The sequence below is a fragment of the Mus caroli genome, unplaced genomic scaffold (genome assembly GCF_978045245.1).
Source record: "Mus caroli unplaced genomic scaffold, Mus_caroli_1 scaffold_12, whole genome shotgun sequence".
NCBI classification, from domain to species: domain Eukaryota; kingdom Metazoa; phylum Chordata; class Mammalia; order Rodentia; family Muridae; genus Mus; species Mus caroli.
The window spans coordinates 118,624,568-118,641,110 of NW_028227267.1; the positions used below are offsets into that span (position 1 = coordinate 118,624,568).

The window sequence follows — 16,543 nt, forward strand, 5'->3', positions numbered from 1 at the left end:
AGAAGAAGTGGATGGGAGGAAATTCAGACTGAATGTGATCAAAACACAGTGTATGTATCTATGATATTTGTAGATATCATACGAATATGATGAACAACTATGAAACAACGATGAAAAAGTTTCTAGCGTGTGCCTGGTAGTGGTGGCTGGCCAGGGGTAGAACACCACCGACTAACTTTACAGACTTCTTTAAAGAGAGCTGACTGTTCTTCCTCCTTCCTGTGTTAGCACTTTGACCTAGAAGAACATTTTCCTTCTCTATAAAGTTCCCAGAGACTTTCCCTGGTAATTTTCCTGTCTGGGTGAGTACTCACAATGGCTTCCCACCCATGAAGCCACATGAGTCTGCAGCAGCAAGACCTGAGCATCAGGCAGAGTCTGTTTCTCACCCGTGATAGTCAGGGTCCCTGCCACTATTTCAAAATGATACAGTTTGTTTGCGAGTATGTGTGTGTGTGTGTGTGTGTGCATACATGCGTGTGTGTATATGTGTGTGTGTGTATGTGTGTGTGAACAAATAACAAAACAACAACACCTCGGCCTTCTTGAATTTACAGTGTTACGAGTGCTAGGAATACATTATGAAACAGAAAGAAGGTCACAGATGTCCTATGAGTGTCTTTTCCTTGAGTCCTCCCCAACCCGGGAGTCTACCATCCCAAATCGCAAAGCTCACAGTTTACAAACATCTCTGTTCCCGTGGTGATCAAGTCCCAGTCACTCACTTGAACTTCCCCAGCCACGAGTCTGCGATCAGAGCTCCAAGAATTGGAGTCAGGTAGCAGAGGGCAACGAATGTATGGTAAATGGCCGTGGAGAGATCGTCATCCCAGCCGAGGAAGTTCCGGAAGTACAGAACCAGGAGTGCTTTCCACGGGCGCAGGGGGAAGAGAGAAACAGAGTTAGGGCAGGCTGAGGCAACACCTGCTCTTACAGAAGGGTGAGGGGAGCCGGAAACTTACCTCGCATGCCATAGTAGGAGAATCTTTCACAGAATTCATTGACCACGATGAAGAAGATGCTCAACGGGTAACCGAAGCAACCCTGACAAGCGGGGAAATAACATTTAGACACGTGTCTCACCAGCCCACACTCACACACCAGCCCTGGATGCTACACCGAGATCTACCACACATGTAATAACGTCTCGGTTCCATTCAGACAGAACCAGAGTTGTGAATTTTGTGACTTTTATAGCTGTATGTTAGTTATTCCCACACAGAGACAGCAATGAGACAGATCAACTAGCAGAAGGACATAAACCAAGGACAAATCCTGCATAGCTCAGGATCATCTCTGTGCCCCATGCAGGCTTGACAACTGAATAAGGCACATCTGTGTCTACCAGGAGCAAAACGTTGTGTGATGTACAGGATGAAGACATCAGAAAAGGACAAAGGATACTCACCCGAGACTTGGACATCCCTAAAAGGAAAACAAAACAACATTAAAGGCAAGTTATGATAGTGCTCAGCTCCTCTGGCTTCCCACAGCAGTAAGCCTTGGCGTCCTCTGGAATCCTGACGGAGGGCTCACATCTCATCTGCAGTGGGGAACTGACCTCCTCAGGCAATGCTTGTGAGGTTCAAAAGTGAGAAGCAGTGCTCAGGAAATCCTGCCTAAACCATTTCTTCCTCAAACGCTTCAAAGGCTGCCTCTGCACAAAACCATCCTGGTGTGTTCTTCCTGACCTCACAAGACCAGTGAGGTTCTGTGAGGGTTAAATCAGTGAGTATAACATGCTTTGAGGGGCCTAGGAAAGAGTGAAGATTCAGCCCTTTGGTTCCTAACCCTGCCTTCCTCCTAGCCCTTCTCTGAGAAGACTCCAGTGAGTCTATCAATGAACTGTTTGTTCATTGACTGTGTTGTATGTCTTCTCAAATTTTGTGGCATGGGAGATAGCAGCCTATGGCAGGGTGCCCTATCTACTTAGCACGTTCCTTTCCACTCGAGTGCTAGCACTGGTGTTGACATTCCCTTCACAGTGTGCTGTTATGATGAGCCATTCCCTCCAGGCTACCTGTCACCACTGTGCCCCCTTTCAGGGGGAACCTCTTCTGTTTCCCAGCCCCCACTGACTTCATTTTACAGTTCCTTGCTGCTAGGGCTCCTGAGGCACACACCCTGCCTCTGTTAGGAGTCCACCGACTGCTCAGCAGTCGTGGGTTACAAACTGAGCTGTTCCTGAGATTCTCCGGGGGGCTTGGAGAACAGACTGCTGGGCCAGTGCTGCTGACTCCGGTCTGGCAGACACACGTGACTGTGTTTTCCAACCAGTCTCCTGGTGGCTGCATGCTTTGAAAACTGCTGCCCTGGAGAATTGTAAGTAATCCTTAAACCCCAGTCCTGGCCAATGCGCCCTGGCCGATGCGCCCTGCCCAACGGCAGAGTGAAATATCTGGACAGGGCTTGTTGGACCCCAGCACTGGCCACTGTGTCTTGTACTAAAGAGTTAGAGAGAATCTGGCTTTTAAACAAACTCTGAGATGCCATGGATACTGCAGTCTGGGGAAGCATGTGTAAGCTGTGGTCTCTGGTTTCCTGACATATCTTCCTATGTACAGATGACCACTTCTCTGGCCCCGAGAGCCAGGAAGACCAGCTACCCACAGCAGAAACGAAATGCAGAAGCTGGGCAAGTATTAGTGTCCACCCCTGCTCCCCACCTTAATCTCTCATTGTGTTCCCCATTCACCACTCTTCCCCTCTGACTCTCCACTGTGTACTGTCAGTCTGTGTGGCTCCCTGCCCCCACCCACCACAGGCACACCCCTCCCTGCTCCTGTCAGCTGAACTGAGGCCATTTCCACCTGCCCACTCCACTGAGACCCCAGGGCATCACAGGACATCACAGCAGACAGTCTTGCAGGCTTTTGCCCACTTCAGAGTACATTTGATGTTATTTTAGTCTTTGCTCCAAGGAGGGAGACACCACCATCCTGACCGCCTAGGACACTAGTTCCCAACTCTCTCTGGTTAAAACTGGAGCCAGAGATTCCACACCACAACTGAACTTGGTTTTCTTTGATGGAAGGGGTTGTTTCAAGGTGCAACGGGAGCCGTGGGGTTGGAGCTGGGGTTGAATGTCAGTTCTGCCAGCTGCCACCTGGGACCCTGGGCAAGCCTGGGTAATCACAGTGGAATGAAGAGAAACATCATCTGTTGTGTAAGGTACTGTAAGAGTTTATGAGGGGCCAGCAAGATGGCTCAGATTAGCTTTCCTCTGACTGATACAGTTTATGTGAAGGCTTCTCTCCTTCACTTCATACATTAGTTAATTGGAGACACTAACATCCTAGAATCTTCAGCCTTGAATGACACTCTCCTGAGTGGTAATTAAATGTCACCAGGGAGGACAGAGGAGCAAACCAGGCTATTGGTAATCTTCAGCACCCCAATTTGTTGTAAGCAGCTTTTGTTCTTGAGGAGACAACACACTGCTCTATCTACTTTCACTTCAGAGAACGTGGTCTCCCCAAGGCCTCCAAAGGACCAAGCAAGGAATAAGACTGTGTTCTCATGAGGGAGGGATGTAAGCCCAGAGTCCACAAAGCCAGGCTGAGTCTCACCTCAGCAGTATCTTTCCTGTGTCCCTAGATGTGGTTCACAGGGGAGGAATCTTATCTCCAGAGCAGAGACTGTATATTCCTGTTAAATATTACCTAGCACTGATTTACAGCAAATATATATATATATATATATATATATATATATATATATATATATATATATAGTTACAGGTAATGTTCAGAGGGCTGAGCCCTTAGTTGACCAATCATCAGGCTTAGAACTTCATTATGGAAAAGGAAGTGTCCAACCACACTCAAGCAAAGGAGAAACTAGAAAAAAGATATTAGATCCAGCTTTCTCTCTCCTCTCTCTCTCCTCTCTCTCTCCTCTCTCTCTCCTCTCTCTCTCTCTCTCTCTCTCTCTCTCTCTCTCTCTCTCTCTCTCTCTCTCTCTCTCTCTCTCTCCTTTTCTCCTCTCTAGTGATAGGGGGATAAAGGGTAGAAAAAAAGAAGAACCCACAAAGTAGCTGAGATTGGCTACAGTCAGCCAAGAAGAGCCTTAGTCTCCAGGGAGGACAGCAGAGCAAACCAGGCTGTGGGCATTCTTCAGTGCCCCGATTGGTAGCAGGGTAGCTTGTCTTCTTGAAGCAGAAGCCTGAGATGGCAGGACCCAGACATCCTGCAGGAAGCATTTTGTGTTTTGAAAGGTGTGAATTCCTGAGAACTGCTTTTATTATTCCAGGGCAGAGGTTGCTAAGCTCCTTTTATAGAATCCCAAGCTATCTGCTGGTCATACACTGAAGTCAGCACTTCTTATCTGAACGTACCTGTGTCAACAGGACCGCTATCATAGAAAGGACAAGTGTAGAGCCAGGGGCCACAAGAGACTTGATTTGAACTCAGATTTCAATTTCAACAAGGCTTGGTTTACTTAAGACCACTCAGTGAGCATATTGGGCGAGCCCATGTTTCCGGAACAGCCTGTAGGTCACTGGGAGATGTAAGTATGACCAGGACCACATCTAGACTTCAGACTCCCTTATCCGGAGAGCTCAGTGGTGCCAGTGTGTCTAATCACTGACTAAACATTGGCTTTTGCTGTTATTGTGTCTAATGGATTTTGACTTTTTATTATCTAAAAAAATTTAGACAGAAATCAGTAATAGTAAGTATATATTAAACATTTCTCTCATTGCTAACTTTGGGGTGCAGTGGAGGGGCAGAGAAACAGAAGGAAAGCGAGACTCTAGTGAGACCCACCACTCACTAACACTTCTCCTCTGATGTGGAAATTTCCTGTGATTTACACAGAGCATAATAAATTGAGCCACGTAGGCTTAGAATCTCTAAGTAATATTTTGTTACCTAAAAATAATCAATACAGCAAGAGCTGCTGCGTGGGTACATGTTCTGAGAAACATATTTTATCATTGATGGCAAAGATGATGATGGTGTTTTCATCCATGTTCAAGCACCACAGAGTATATTTGCACAAACCTGAAGGGTAAACCGACCACAGATCTACAGTATACTGTAATCTTACAGCTTACAGGGCATGTGCCCTCCACAGTCAGGACACTGTCATGAGGCACACAGCTGAGCTCCATCAGTGACACTCAGGCTGGAGAGTGCACTTCTGTAAGTTGGATTTGGGATGCTTTGCTGAGGTCTGAGAAAGGAGCTCCTCTTCAGATGGAAAGAAAACTATCTCTTACCATTTCTAAGAGTGCCTGGACCCTAAAGTCTGAACCAATTTGTAGGTGTCTTTCCTACCATGGAAAAGGGGGTCTTTGCTGATATCATTACAGATTTTTGAAATACAGCCTTTATCCCGAGTCAGTCAGTGGATGAGTATAACACAATACAAAGAAGAGAAGTCACGATTAAGACATCAGAGGTTGCCCTGTCTATACCGTTCAGGGCCAAAGCAAGTCAAGCCAGGCATGGTGGTCCCAGCACTCTGGAGGCAATGGCAGGCAGATATCAGCAAGTTCAAGGTCAGGCAGGTCTGTAAAGCAAATTCTAGGACAGCCAGGGCTACCTAGGGAGACTCTGTCTTAAGTAAAAACAAACACCCCAAGAATGAGGAAAGCTACGTAGATGCTAAAAGCATGGAGCTACTACTGTCAGGAGCATTGCTAATGAGAGAGCAAGGAGTTTATGCAATGATTTGGGCATGAAGCCACCCAAGAGGATCAGCTCAGCTCAGTACCAGGGACTGTACCCAAGACTGGATTAGCCATGGTTGGTCTGAGTCCTGGCAGAAGTCTTGTGGCCCTTTCAGAACTAGGGGGAGAAGCTGTGATGAGTCCATACCCCATGCGCCCCCTGAGTCGCTCCTCAGGAGACAGACATGGAACATCAACCCACTTAGCTGCTGCCTAGCGTCAGCTCCTCAGCAGTGGGTCACCTTATAGCACTCAGGGACAGCAGCAGCTCCTGATGTGCCTGTGTTGCATGCAGGACAGGTGCCAGGGCACTCTGGCTGTACGATCTACTTAAGTGATAACGTGCCCTTGTATTTTTCTCATCTATCAGGCAGGCCACGCTTTATCTCATGTGTGCTTGACAGCTGGGACTTTGCCTTCACACCTTGGCATCTATTGCTCAGGCTTGGGCACAGCTCCTGGCCATCATATGCATTTTGAATGGCTAGAATTCAAGGTTTCTCATGCAAGTGGCTCAAAAACAGCCTGGATCCACTGATTCACAGTCTTGGAAGCTGGACGTCTGAGATCAAGGTGTTGGGAGAGTTACCATCTTCTGTGCCTGAGAGGGAGAGTGTTCTGAGCCCCTCTGGGGGTTTCTAGCATTCTGTGGTATTCTTTGATTCATAGAAGCATCATCTGCTATTGCCTTCTCTACACAGCATCCCTCTCGTGTGTATCTGTGCCCAAACCTACCCTATAATAAAGATACCAGTTATTCTGAACTTGTAACCCACCCTTCTCCACTAGGATCTGATATTAACTAGTCACATTTGCAACTGCCCAGCTCTTCAGAGAGGTCCCATCCTGGGTACTGGGGGCCTGGACTTCGCTACATCTGAACTTAGGGGATACATATTACAGGCCACAATGGCCAAAGGCTGTTTGCTGAGTACCACTCGTTACTTTGTGTTGCAACATCCTCCTACCCTTTAAAAATGTTTCTAAAGGACCAGGGAAGAAGCTCAGTCAGACTGAGTTAAGACTCGGACTGAAACCCATGTCTGCTGTGCAAACATGAGGACCTGAGTTCTGATTCTCAGTATTCAAAGATAAAGGCAGGCAGGGTAGACAGCAGTTAAATCCCAGCACTGGAGAGGTAGAGATAAGAGCGTCTCTGAAGCTCACTGGCCAGCCAGCCTAGATGAATTGGTAAGACAGACTCTATCTGAGAAAAATGAGGCAGAGACAGAGAGAGACAGAGACAGAAACAGAGACAGAGAAAATGGAAGACAGTTGACATCATCAGGCATGGCAGCACATGCCTTTAATCCCAGCACTCAGGAGACAGAGGCAGGTGGATCTCTATGAGTTTGAGGCCAGCCTGGTCTACACAGTGAGCTCCAGGATAGGCAGTCACATAGTAAGTAAGACCTTGTCTCAGACAAAACATAACAAACCTAAAAACTAAAACCAAAAGATACCTGACGACAATTTCTGACCTCTGTGAATGTGTGTACCGGCATGCATACAGTCTTGTCTTATAACCATTCTCTGAGCATACCTGTGATTTGCAGGAAGGGTCTTGGTGGGCTACAGGATCCAGCTATCTTTTGACAAGCTCAGAGATCATTCAGTCCTCAACTGCTCCATGGCAGGGAAAGGTCAGGAGGCCAGAGAGTCCCTCAGAGTTAACACGTAACAAAACAGAGGGCCTGGGAAGTGGTGGTCTGACATTCTGCCCCGACATAGACAGATGTGATGGTTTCCCTAGGCGTGGCAAGCTATGGTAGTCTGAATGGGGGTGAACCCCCCAGGTTTATATCTTTGAATGCTTGGTCCTCCGTTACTGGAAGGTTGGGGGGGGGTTAGGAGGCATGGCTTTGTGGGAGGATATATGTCACTAGGGGTGGGCTTAGAGGTTTTAAAAGCCCAAACCAACATTCCCAGTTTGTTCATTCTCTCTCCCCTCCCTTTGTCCCTCCCCATCGCTCCTTCTCTCTTTCTCCTTCTCTCTCTCAAGCTTGTGGATCAAGGTATAAGCTCTCACAGGCCACTCCAGAGCCATGCCTACCTTCCCTTCCCCAGTGGTCATGGACTATAACCCTGTGGACCTATGAGCTCCAGTGAAATGCTTTCTTTTCCGAGTTGCTTTGGCCGTGGTGTTCTGTCGTGGCGATAGAAAAGCAACGGACATAACCCTTGCTCCCCAAGTTGGTTTCTTTATCTATACTCATATTTTTATTGCAGAAGAACACCCTTGGGCCAGGACTTAGACTAAGGCTTAGTGTAAATGTATGTGGTTGAGAGTGAAGAGATGACTATGTCCCTTGATTAGAGAAGAGAGGCTCTTCCTCAGAAAGGCCTCTGGAAGAAGACAGAGGGAAGACATGGTGGGAGGTGGCTATGGGCCGCATGGGCAACTGTCCCCCCTCCAGCTCAGGTTGAAGTCTCCCGACAGAGGACAGCAGCCTGCCTACCAGCAGTAGGAATGTGCTGAGCTGTATTGATACACAATTTGATCTTGTGTATCTTCATAGGAAAGAACAAGGTCCAAACCATCTACACACTGCCAATTAAAAGAAGTCAGCCTTTAGTCTTTTGAGGAGTTTGTTTTAGAGACAACTCAGACTACAACTTTTGTACACAAAGGTTTCCTTTTTTAAAGATGATAAATCAGGACTGAAAAATAAAAACCTGTTTTACTATTGCAAAATCTGTCTGAAAGACTCAAGGCAGAATGAAAATGTTTTTTTTTTTTTTTGCATTGACATTTATATTATACACACCTCACTGCTAAATGAAAAGATAAAAAAATTCTAGGGCTGGAGAGATGGCTCAGTGGTTAGGAGCACCGACTGCTCTTCTGAAGGTCCCGAGTTCAAATCCCAGCAACTACATGGTGGCTCACAACCATTCATAACAAGATCTGATTCCCGCTTCTGGAGTGTCTGAAGACAGCTACAGTGTACTTACATATAATAAATAAATAAATCTTTTTTAAAAATTCTAGACATAAATGTTGGTAGAATGTGTACACTTTAAATTTTGACAGATATTATCTAATAATGCTCTGTGTAAGTGTTCTAAGTAACATTTTTCGCCCAGTCTTATAATCTTGGGATGAACAGGCATGGCAGAGGCAGCTACCTTGAAGATAAAACATGCATATGTGACTCAATAGTATGAATACAGACTGCCTAGAGACTTCACCCTACTGCTCAGCACAGTCCCACTAACAGTATCAACAGAGCATGGTTCAGAGTTTTAGAATAATGAGATAAATTGCCTGTGCTTACTTTGACAGTTTAAGTGTTTTTGATTCCACCTTATATATTTCTGCCTAAGTTTTGAGAGACGGTCTTACTCTGTAGCCCTGGCTATCCTGGAAGTCACTGTGTAGATCAGGCTGGTCTTGAACTCACAAAGATCTGCAAGCCTTTACTGCCACCACACCCCACACAGGTTTCACCGATGTTACCTATATCATGGGGGCAATTGTTTCCCCACATACTTTTCATTACTAAATGGGTTGTTTAGGATTGATTGGGACTGTGACACTAAAGCTCATCTATGTTGCTGGCCACCCAAGATGGCACATGAGATGCTGCTGACCCCAACAGAGTTGAGTCATCTTTATATGCTGTACATTACAACTTAATTCCATATGTATGTGATATAACACATTTTCTTAGTATGATATGGGGGTTGGATAGAGCTTTCCAGAATCTCACAATATGGCCTTCTTAGAAACAGACTTGCTACAAGGATAATTCATCTAGGTAAGGTTAGCTGGAGAAGGAGGGGGGTACGTTAATCCAGTGTGAATGATGTCTTTATAAGACAGAAGAGACAGGAGATAGAGACACAGGAAGAAGACGGCCACATGACAGTGGAAATAGAGGCTGGACAATGTCTCTGAGCCAAGGGCTGCAATGCCACCAGAAGCCACGAGAAAGGCCTGGACCAGAGCCCCTTGGAGCCTTCAGACAGAGCATGGCCTCCAAACATCTTGACTGGACTCCCAGCCTCTGTATCTGTGACACCCTTGTCATTTAGAACACAGTGTCACTTTAGTTATGGGAGCCATAGGAAAGGCACACAGGATGTGAGTTCTTGGGTTTGGCATGAACAGGGGAAAGAATTCTTTTCCTCAAGAACGTCTCAGATCTACAAGTGAACAGAGCTCTTGTTGGGAGTCCTAAAGAGCTTGTTACAAAATCTTGCCGCTCCCTTCCCATTGCAGGCATTTTAATCGGTTTGGTTTGAGAATTTCAGATGAGTCTTCCTATCTAAGAATACTTTGTAGCTTTTCTAGTCCTGAACCTGATTCTTAAACCAGAACGTTCTAGTGAGACGAGTACTAATTGTTACATCTTCCCACATAATAGCTGGTGAAGGGCAAACCTGCCCTGCAGTGGGAACTCCTGCAGTTGGATAGGGGGGCTGCAGGCAGGCTTCACTCTAAACACCTGGGAGACCTTCCTGTTCTGTAGTTGCTAGGGGAGGATCCTGTCCCTCTTCGCCCTGGGCAGTGTCTTTTCTTTTCTTCTGTTTAAAGATTCATTATATTTTGTGTGTGTGTGTGTGTCTCACAAGAATGTGTGTGTCTGTATGTATACCATGTGAGTGCAGGTGCCCAGAGGTGCCAGAAGATGCTGGTAGAGCCCTTGGAGCTGGAACTAAAGGAGGCTGTAAACCACTCAGTGTGGATACTAGGAACCAGACAGGTCCTCTGGAAGAGTAGCAAAGCACTCTTCACTCTGGGGCATCCTCCAGTCCCAGCAATAGCATTTTCTAACTGCTGGCATGTGCTTTTAGCTCTGTCCTGCCAGCCAGTAGCAGCTGTGCTTGTAAACCAAAGGACAAAGTTACAAAACAGAGATTCTCTGGTTCCTTGTGTTGCAACCACAGCATTACAGGATCTCTGAGTCGGTCCTTGTCACTGGCTCCTGGTAACACTGGCCTGTTCTCTGTCATCAGGGAGGAATGTGAAGATGTCCCTCAGAAGTCACCCTTGTTTTCGTTTCCTTATCAGCTCACCGGAGACACCTACCCACTTTCCCTCCTGCAAGGGACAGACTCCACTTGCTATTGTGTAATGGAGCTTCTGGGCCCAGAGTGAGAACACAGCGGGGTTGAGCAGTCCCAGCTTCTACTCACAGTTCATGGTACCCGGCCATTCCGTCCACAGTGGTTTTCCTTAGAGGACAGAATGGGAGCCTGCCCTTCTGCAGGGGAACTCTCCTGGAAGCTAGACAAGCCAAACGCATAGGTGCTTGATCTATTTCTTCTCTGCACTTCGTGAGATGCTTCAGGAATTTCAAGAGCCGTAGGGAAGTTAAAAATCAGAAAACCCAAGAAATCGAGAAAAGATTCTCTTCCACCTAGAGATGCCGTGGAAGTGTGAGCAGCAACACCACAGCTTAGCAGGAGGATGACTCCATATTTATGGCTGCTTCATGTGGTCTCCTTTACCTCAACAACAACCAAGAGGAAGTGCTTCTAAGAGTTTTGGTTTCTGCCCTGAGGATGTAGGATTATTCTATGGCCTTCCATGGGGAGTGAACATCTGGATAAACAGGGACTTTAGGTCCACTCTGCCAGCCCCAGTGGGCCAGTACTTCACTTTGATTCTCCCTGTCTCTACCGCCATTTTTCAAACAGCCACAAATCTACCCATCACAACAGACACATACCCGTATGTACCCAGGGGCAGGCTGGACTAATTATTACCGATTACCACAGTCTAATTTCTAGACCGAGATAGCAACGTTTTGACATGGGTAAGGGATCAAGGAGGAGAAAGTGTTGTCAGTTATGATCACTCAGAGTCACTGTAAGCTGTTATTCTCAGAGTATGGTGCTAGGGCCAGCAGCCAGGGCACTATAAACATGACAATCCTTGGCTCCCACACCCCACTCCCACAGAGCCAGGACCCTAGGGGTGGTGCTCATCTAGGAGATGGGGTGTGTGCTCAAGACAGAAGCCAGTCTAGGGATGAAGCACAATTGGCATTATGCTTGCTTAGCATGGGCAAAGTCTTGGATTTGATTGTGCACACCACAGAAAATGGGCGCTGCGCACCTCTAATCCCAACAGTTGGGAAGCAGAAGCAGAAGGATCAGAAGTTTAAGATAATTTTCCAGCTATGAAGCGTTAGAATCGTGATTCTGTCATCTCAGTATAAACGAACAAAAAGATAAAAGTGAACTTAGAGATTGTCAGCAAGAGCCGGGGGCCTCAGCTCCCATTTCCAAGTCTCCAGCGGATACTCGGCAGCCCATGGCTCACTCCCAGGTTGGAGCAGGACACCAGCTTCCTGGGCACTTTGGCCCTGCACTTTGGTTGAGAATGGGGAAGGACTTTTAAATGGCCAGGAGGGAGGCACCTGCAAGGCTGGCTCATCTTTTCACACCCAAGCAAGAGGCTGACTTGGAGAAACTCCCAAGGCACACAAACAAGGCTGAGATCAGAGGAAGGCATGCGGCAGAGCATGATTCGCTAAGGAAGCCGACTTCTCAGCCCTGGGAGCTGGAAGGGAGTTTCCTTCAAGGAACTTGACTCTTGTACCCAGTCCTCAGAGTCAAGTGCTTGAGGGAACAGCAGCCATAGTTTTCGAGGCTAGAGTGTGAAATGTGTATTTTAGCCCCATCAAACCCAGCACAGCCTTTTGCTAAGTTTTAAATAAGAGGGATTTGATAACGGGAAAGAGATTATGTCTTAGAAAGCTTCAATGAAAATCTCCTCAGCCTCCCAAAGGTGCTGTGGCTGCTCTCTCCTCCTTGAGGCCTCTCCCAGCCTGGGAGAGTTCCTGTTATTCAGAGACTTCTTTCCGGCAGACAGCCCAAGAGACCAGTGAGCCAACAGCCTCTCTTTCATCACCCATATCTTCAGGCAAAGTTCAGAGGTTCGGGGCTGCCTCCAGCTCAGGAGCCAAGAGTGATATATATATATTTTTAAATAATTGAAAGATTGAAGGCGGTTTTGCAAACACATAGAGAAATATATAAATGCCAGGTGTGTTGGCTCACAGTTGTAATCTCAACTCTTGGAAGGTTGAAGCAGGAGGATTGCTATGAGTTTGAGGCTAGTCTGGGCTGCATAGTTCAGGTCTCAACCAGCCTGAGCTACAGAATAAGACTTTGTCTCAAAAACAAAGATGGCTCTGGTATGTGCACACACACATACACAATCAGTAAATAAAATTCAATAAAAAATTAAAAGGAATATTGTTTTTAAAAGACAATTAAAAGTGTAAAGGAACCATATACAAGTTGACATCAACACCTGTAACTGGTTTTATTGGGACAGCTCCACCTACATGTTTACTGAGTGTCTGAGGTTGCTTCTACACCAAGGACAGAGCCCAGGTATTACAATTATGCTCTTCTCTACAAGAGAGTGCTGGTCTCTACTTAAAAACAAGTCAAATGGGCTGGTGAGATGGCTCAGCGGGTAAGAGCACTGACTGCTCTTCCAAAGGACATGAGTTCAAATCCCAGTAACCACATGGTGGCTCACAACCATCTGTAAAGGTATCTGACGTCCTCTTCTGGTGCATCTGAAGTCAGCTATAGTATACTTATGTATAATATCCTGAGCAAGCAGGGACTGAGCACGTGGGGTTGACCGGAGCCAGCAGAGGTCCAAAAAAATTCAATTCCCAACAACCACATGAAGGCTTACAACCATCTGTACAGCTACAGTGTACTCACATACATAAAATAAATAAATAAATCTTTTTTAAAAAAAGTCAAAATTTAAGATTTCAACCATGGGTGTTTAGGTTCAATCATGGGTGCCCACATCCCATTTAGCTGCATAGCCTGTGGGTGCCATGCCTGTCTCTCTCCTTCCTAGTCATTCATCACTTCATCCCCTGGATTCCCAGGGGGAGTGAGGTCCCTGGCATGAACGCTGGTTTGAACCACGTAGGAGTAAGTCAGCGGCTCAGGGCACCCGTTACTCTAAGAACTGTTTCCTGCTCCTTCCATTCTGCAAGTATTCCTAGGGTTACAGTCCATCACACGGCACCTGAAACAATTCTGACGAGCTCTAACCGCCAACCATTGTTTTCACCAGGGGGAGTCACTATAACTTTTAATTATCTTTTCCATTTCCTTGCTCTTGATATTGAAAAGCTGAGACATCTACAAATCAAAGCCTGATTTGATTACAAGTCACTGGTCGCTATTCCCATGCCAAGCAAAACTCCAGCGGAGGACCAGTTAGTTCAATAAGGAAGCACCCATTGCTTTGGGACACTGCGTCCAACAGTTTGTTCTGTATTCTTTTCTTCCCACCAGAGCTATCTGTTAGAAGGGCAAAACGCATCTCGCACAAAGCGGATCCTGTGGTAACTTGGGGACCTGGCATCAGAGTCCAATACAAGCATCTTAAGGCGGCTCTCAGCAAGGTTACAAGCGGCAGCCGGGAGAGGAATCTGGAGCCCCTCTTAGAAGCTGGGCGCAGTATGTAGTCTGATGCTGTTCATCTCAAATGACATGAGAAATCTATTCCGAACAGCAATTTGCTACAGCCAAAGTTCAAGGTGTGACTCACTCCCTTGCTGCTACTTCTCAAACTCCTGCTGTGACCCAGGGGGTCACCAGGCCCCCATGGGCGCTCTGTACTGAGGCAGGAACACAAGGCTAGCAAGGGGCAACATGAACACGATGCAGGGAGAACAAGTTGGAGCTCTGCTGCCAGTGTCCATGAAGCCTGAGAAGCAGGGGTTGCCCATCAAAGCGGAACTTTGGGGGAGTCAGCTTGTTGCCCCAGCTTTAGGGGGACCGGTGGCCTTAAGGTCTGTGGTTCTAAGTCACTCCCAGAGGCAGCTTACTTTGAAGCAGGGCAGGCACCGAGCTGCCTCTTAGTTCATAGGCTGATACTTCTACTCTAGTCTCCTCAAGAATGGGCTGCTTGATTCGTGTGCCTTTTCTGAGGACAGTGGTAGAACCAGGAACGGTACAGAGAGGCGCCAAGGATTCCCATGAGAATTCCAGGGTCACCCTCTTTGCTAGAGGCAAGCACAGAATCAAAGTCCCATGGAGCGCCCTGAGGCCCCCAGTACGCCCTTCCTGCCACCACCGGCAGAAAGCACTCAACTCCAAGGCCACAGACACTTGGCACCGAGAGAATGAAAACCCGAGAGTCTAAGAGGTAGGAGGGCGGAGAGTAGTGCGTTTATTCCCCCAGCCTTGGCGTTTGACCACCTCGGAGGAAACTTCAAGAGTGGCTACCTCCTCCCCAGGTTTCCAGCCTCCAATCAGTCGGTTCCCTGCGGCCAGTGAGGAGTTGTTCCCTATCCCCCACCCACCCCCGGCGGCACCTGCTCCGCAATCTCCCTGAGACAGAAGTGTCCCTGATCCCGGCGACCCCGCCCCAGCTGCCCATGCTCACGTACCCATTGTGGCGGCTCCAAGGCTCCCGACGGGCGACTGGCAAGCAGGAGTTCAGCCTCCCTTACTTTGTTTCCAGGCCCTGCCCAGCTGGCTACCTGTGTGACTGTAGGAGTGCAAGGCGGGGCCGGCTGGGCTCCACCCTTGAAGGAACCGAGGCTAACATCTCTTAACCCTGCTGCAGGATACCTGTCCCTAGGACGCTGGTCCCAGACCCTCTGGAGCAGGACAGATGAAGCTGTCCCAAGTAACGGGGTGGGCGTGGGGGGAGGTGGTGGCAGGGATCTGGGGCCAAGGACTCCCTTTGTGAGTGGTCACTAGGAGGCTTGATTGATCCGGTTGATCTGTGATTGATAAGCGGGTCGCCAGACACCGTGCTGGGATTTACTGAGTCAAGAAAGCAGGACTTGCATGTTTGGCAGTCTAAAGGGCTTGTGCCGCTCCTGGGACCCCACTTAACAAACAACAGCTCAGAGAACCGCTCTACCTTGTTTGGGAAAGCATAAAGGGACTATAGCAGTTTGTGTCTGTGTCCTTGAACTTGCTGTGCAGCCAGAGACCTAGCATCCTGACCCTCCTGCATCTCTCCTCCCCAGCTCTGCGATTACAAGATTGTAATACTTGGCCTGGCCATTTTTCTGCTTTCTGGTCAGCCTTGAAGAAGTTAAGGCTCTGGATGTTTACAGAGGAGCATTAAAGATGGGACATGAAAGTGGGTTTCAATCATTTGCTTATTTATTCGTTTATTTATTGAGAAAGAGACTGCCTCCCCAGCCTCAGCTCATCTACCATCTCAATTTCTCTGTTTCTTCCTCCCCAGTGCTCAGTTATCCCTCTCACACCCCACAGTTGTCTTTGTCAGTGTGATGTACACAGTATTCAGTGACCATCCTGAGCATTAAGTACATTCACCAACATCGTCCTGGCTACAGAACTTCATCTTCCAAGCTGAAGCTGGCCTTTAAACAACAGCTCTGCCGCGGCTTCCCCAGTCTCTGGTTGTCAATACTTTACTTCTTGAGTCAGACACCCCCACCCCCACCCCCAACCCCACCCCCACCCCCAGGTGTCTTGTGTGAGCAGACTGTGCAGATCCTCTGTTCTGTGGCTGGCTTCTTCCAGTTAGCAAAGCGTTCTCGGGGCTCAGCTATTCTTGCATGGGTCAGAACACCCTTTGAGGGTTGATGAGTCTTCCAAAGTAAGGCTTATGCCTCGCTTTGTTTATTCAATCACCTGCCCTCATCATCTGCCCTTAGGAACTCCCAGCCACCCTGCTGGGAGGTGGGGGTGGGGGTGGGGGTGGAGCACAGGAAACCCTTTCTCAAAGGCAGCTGGCACTTGCCTTCCCTGACTTCTCAAGGCGGGGGAGGAAGACGTTCCTTTCACCCTTGAACTGTTGCTACTCCCAGGGTAACAGCTGACTTCGCTGAAAGATTAGTGACTGCATAAGGTGGGAGGTGTTGCCTTGGCCAATGGGAAGGG

General features: G+C 47.7%; 1 protein-coding gene across 1 annotated transcript in view; it reads right to left on the minus strand.

Moving 5' to 3' along the window:
- Positions 1 to 15,228, minus strand: part of Slc15a1 (solute carrier family 15 member 1) — a 44,491-nt gene extending 29,263 nt beyond the window's left edge. The window contains exons 1-4 of the mRNA XM_021181978.3: positions 15,067 to 15,228; positions 1,409 to 1,425; positions 963 to 1,044; positions 726 to 867 (exon numbers count right to left, since the gene is read on the minus strand). Coding sequence (XP_021037637.2) covers positions 726 to 867; positions 963 to 1,044; positions 1,409 to 1,425; positions 15,067 to 15,070 — 245 coding nt within the window. The 5' untranslated portion in view covers positions 15,071 to 15,228. The remainder of the gene's footprint in view (positions 1 to 725; positions 868 to 962; positions 1,045 to 1,408; positions 1,426 to 15,066) is intronic.
- Between the last annotated feature and the right edge of the window lie 1,315 nt (positions 15,229 to 16,543).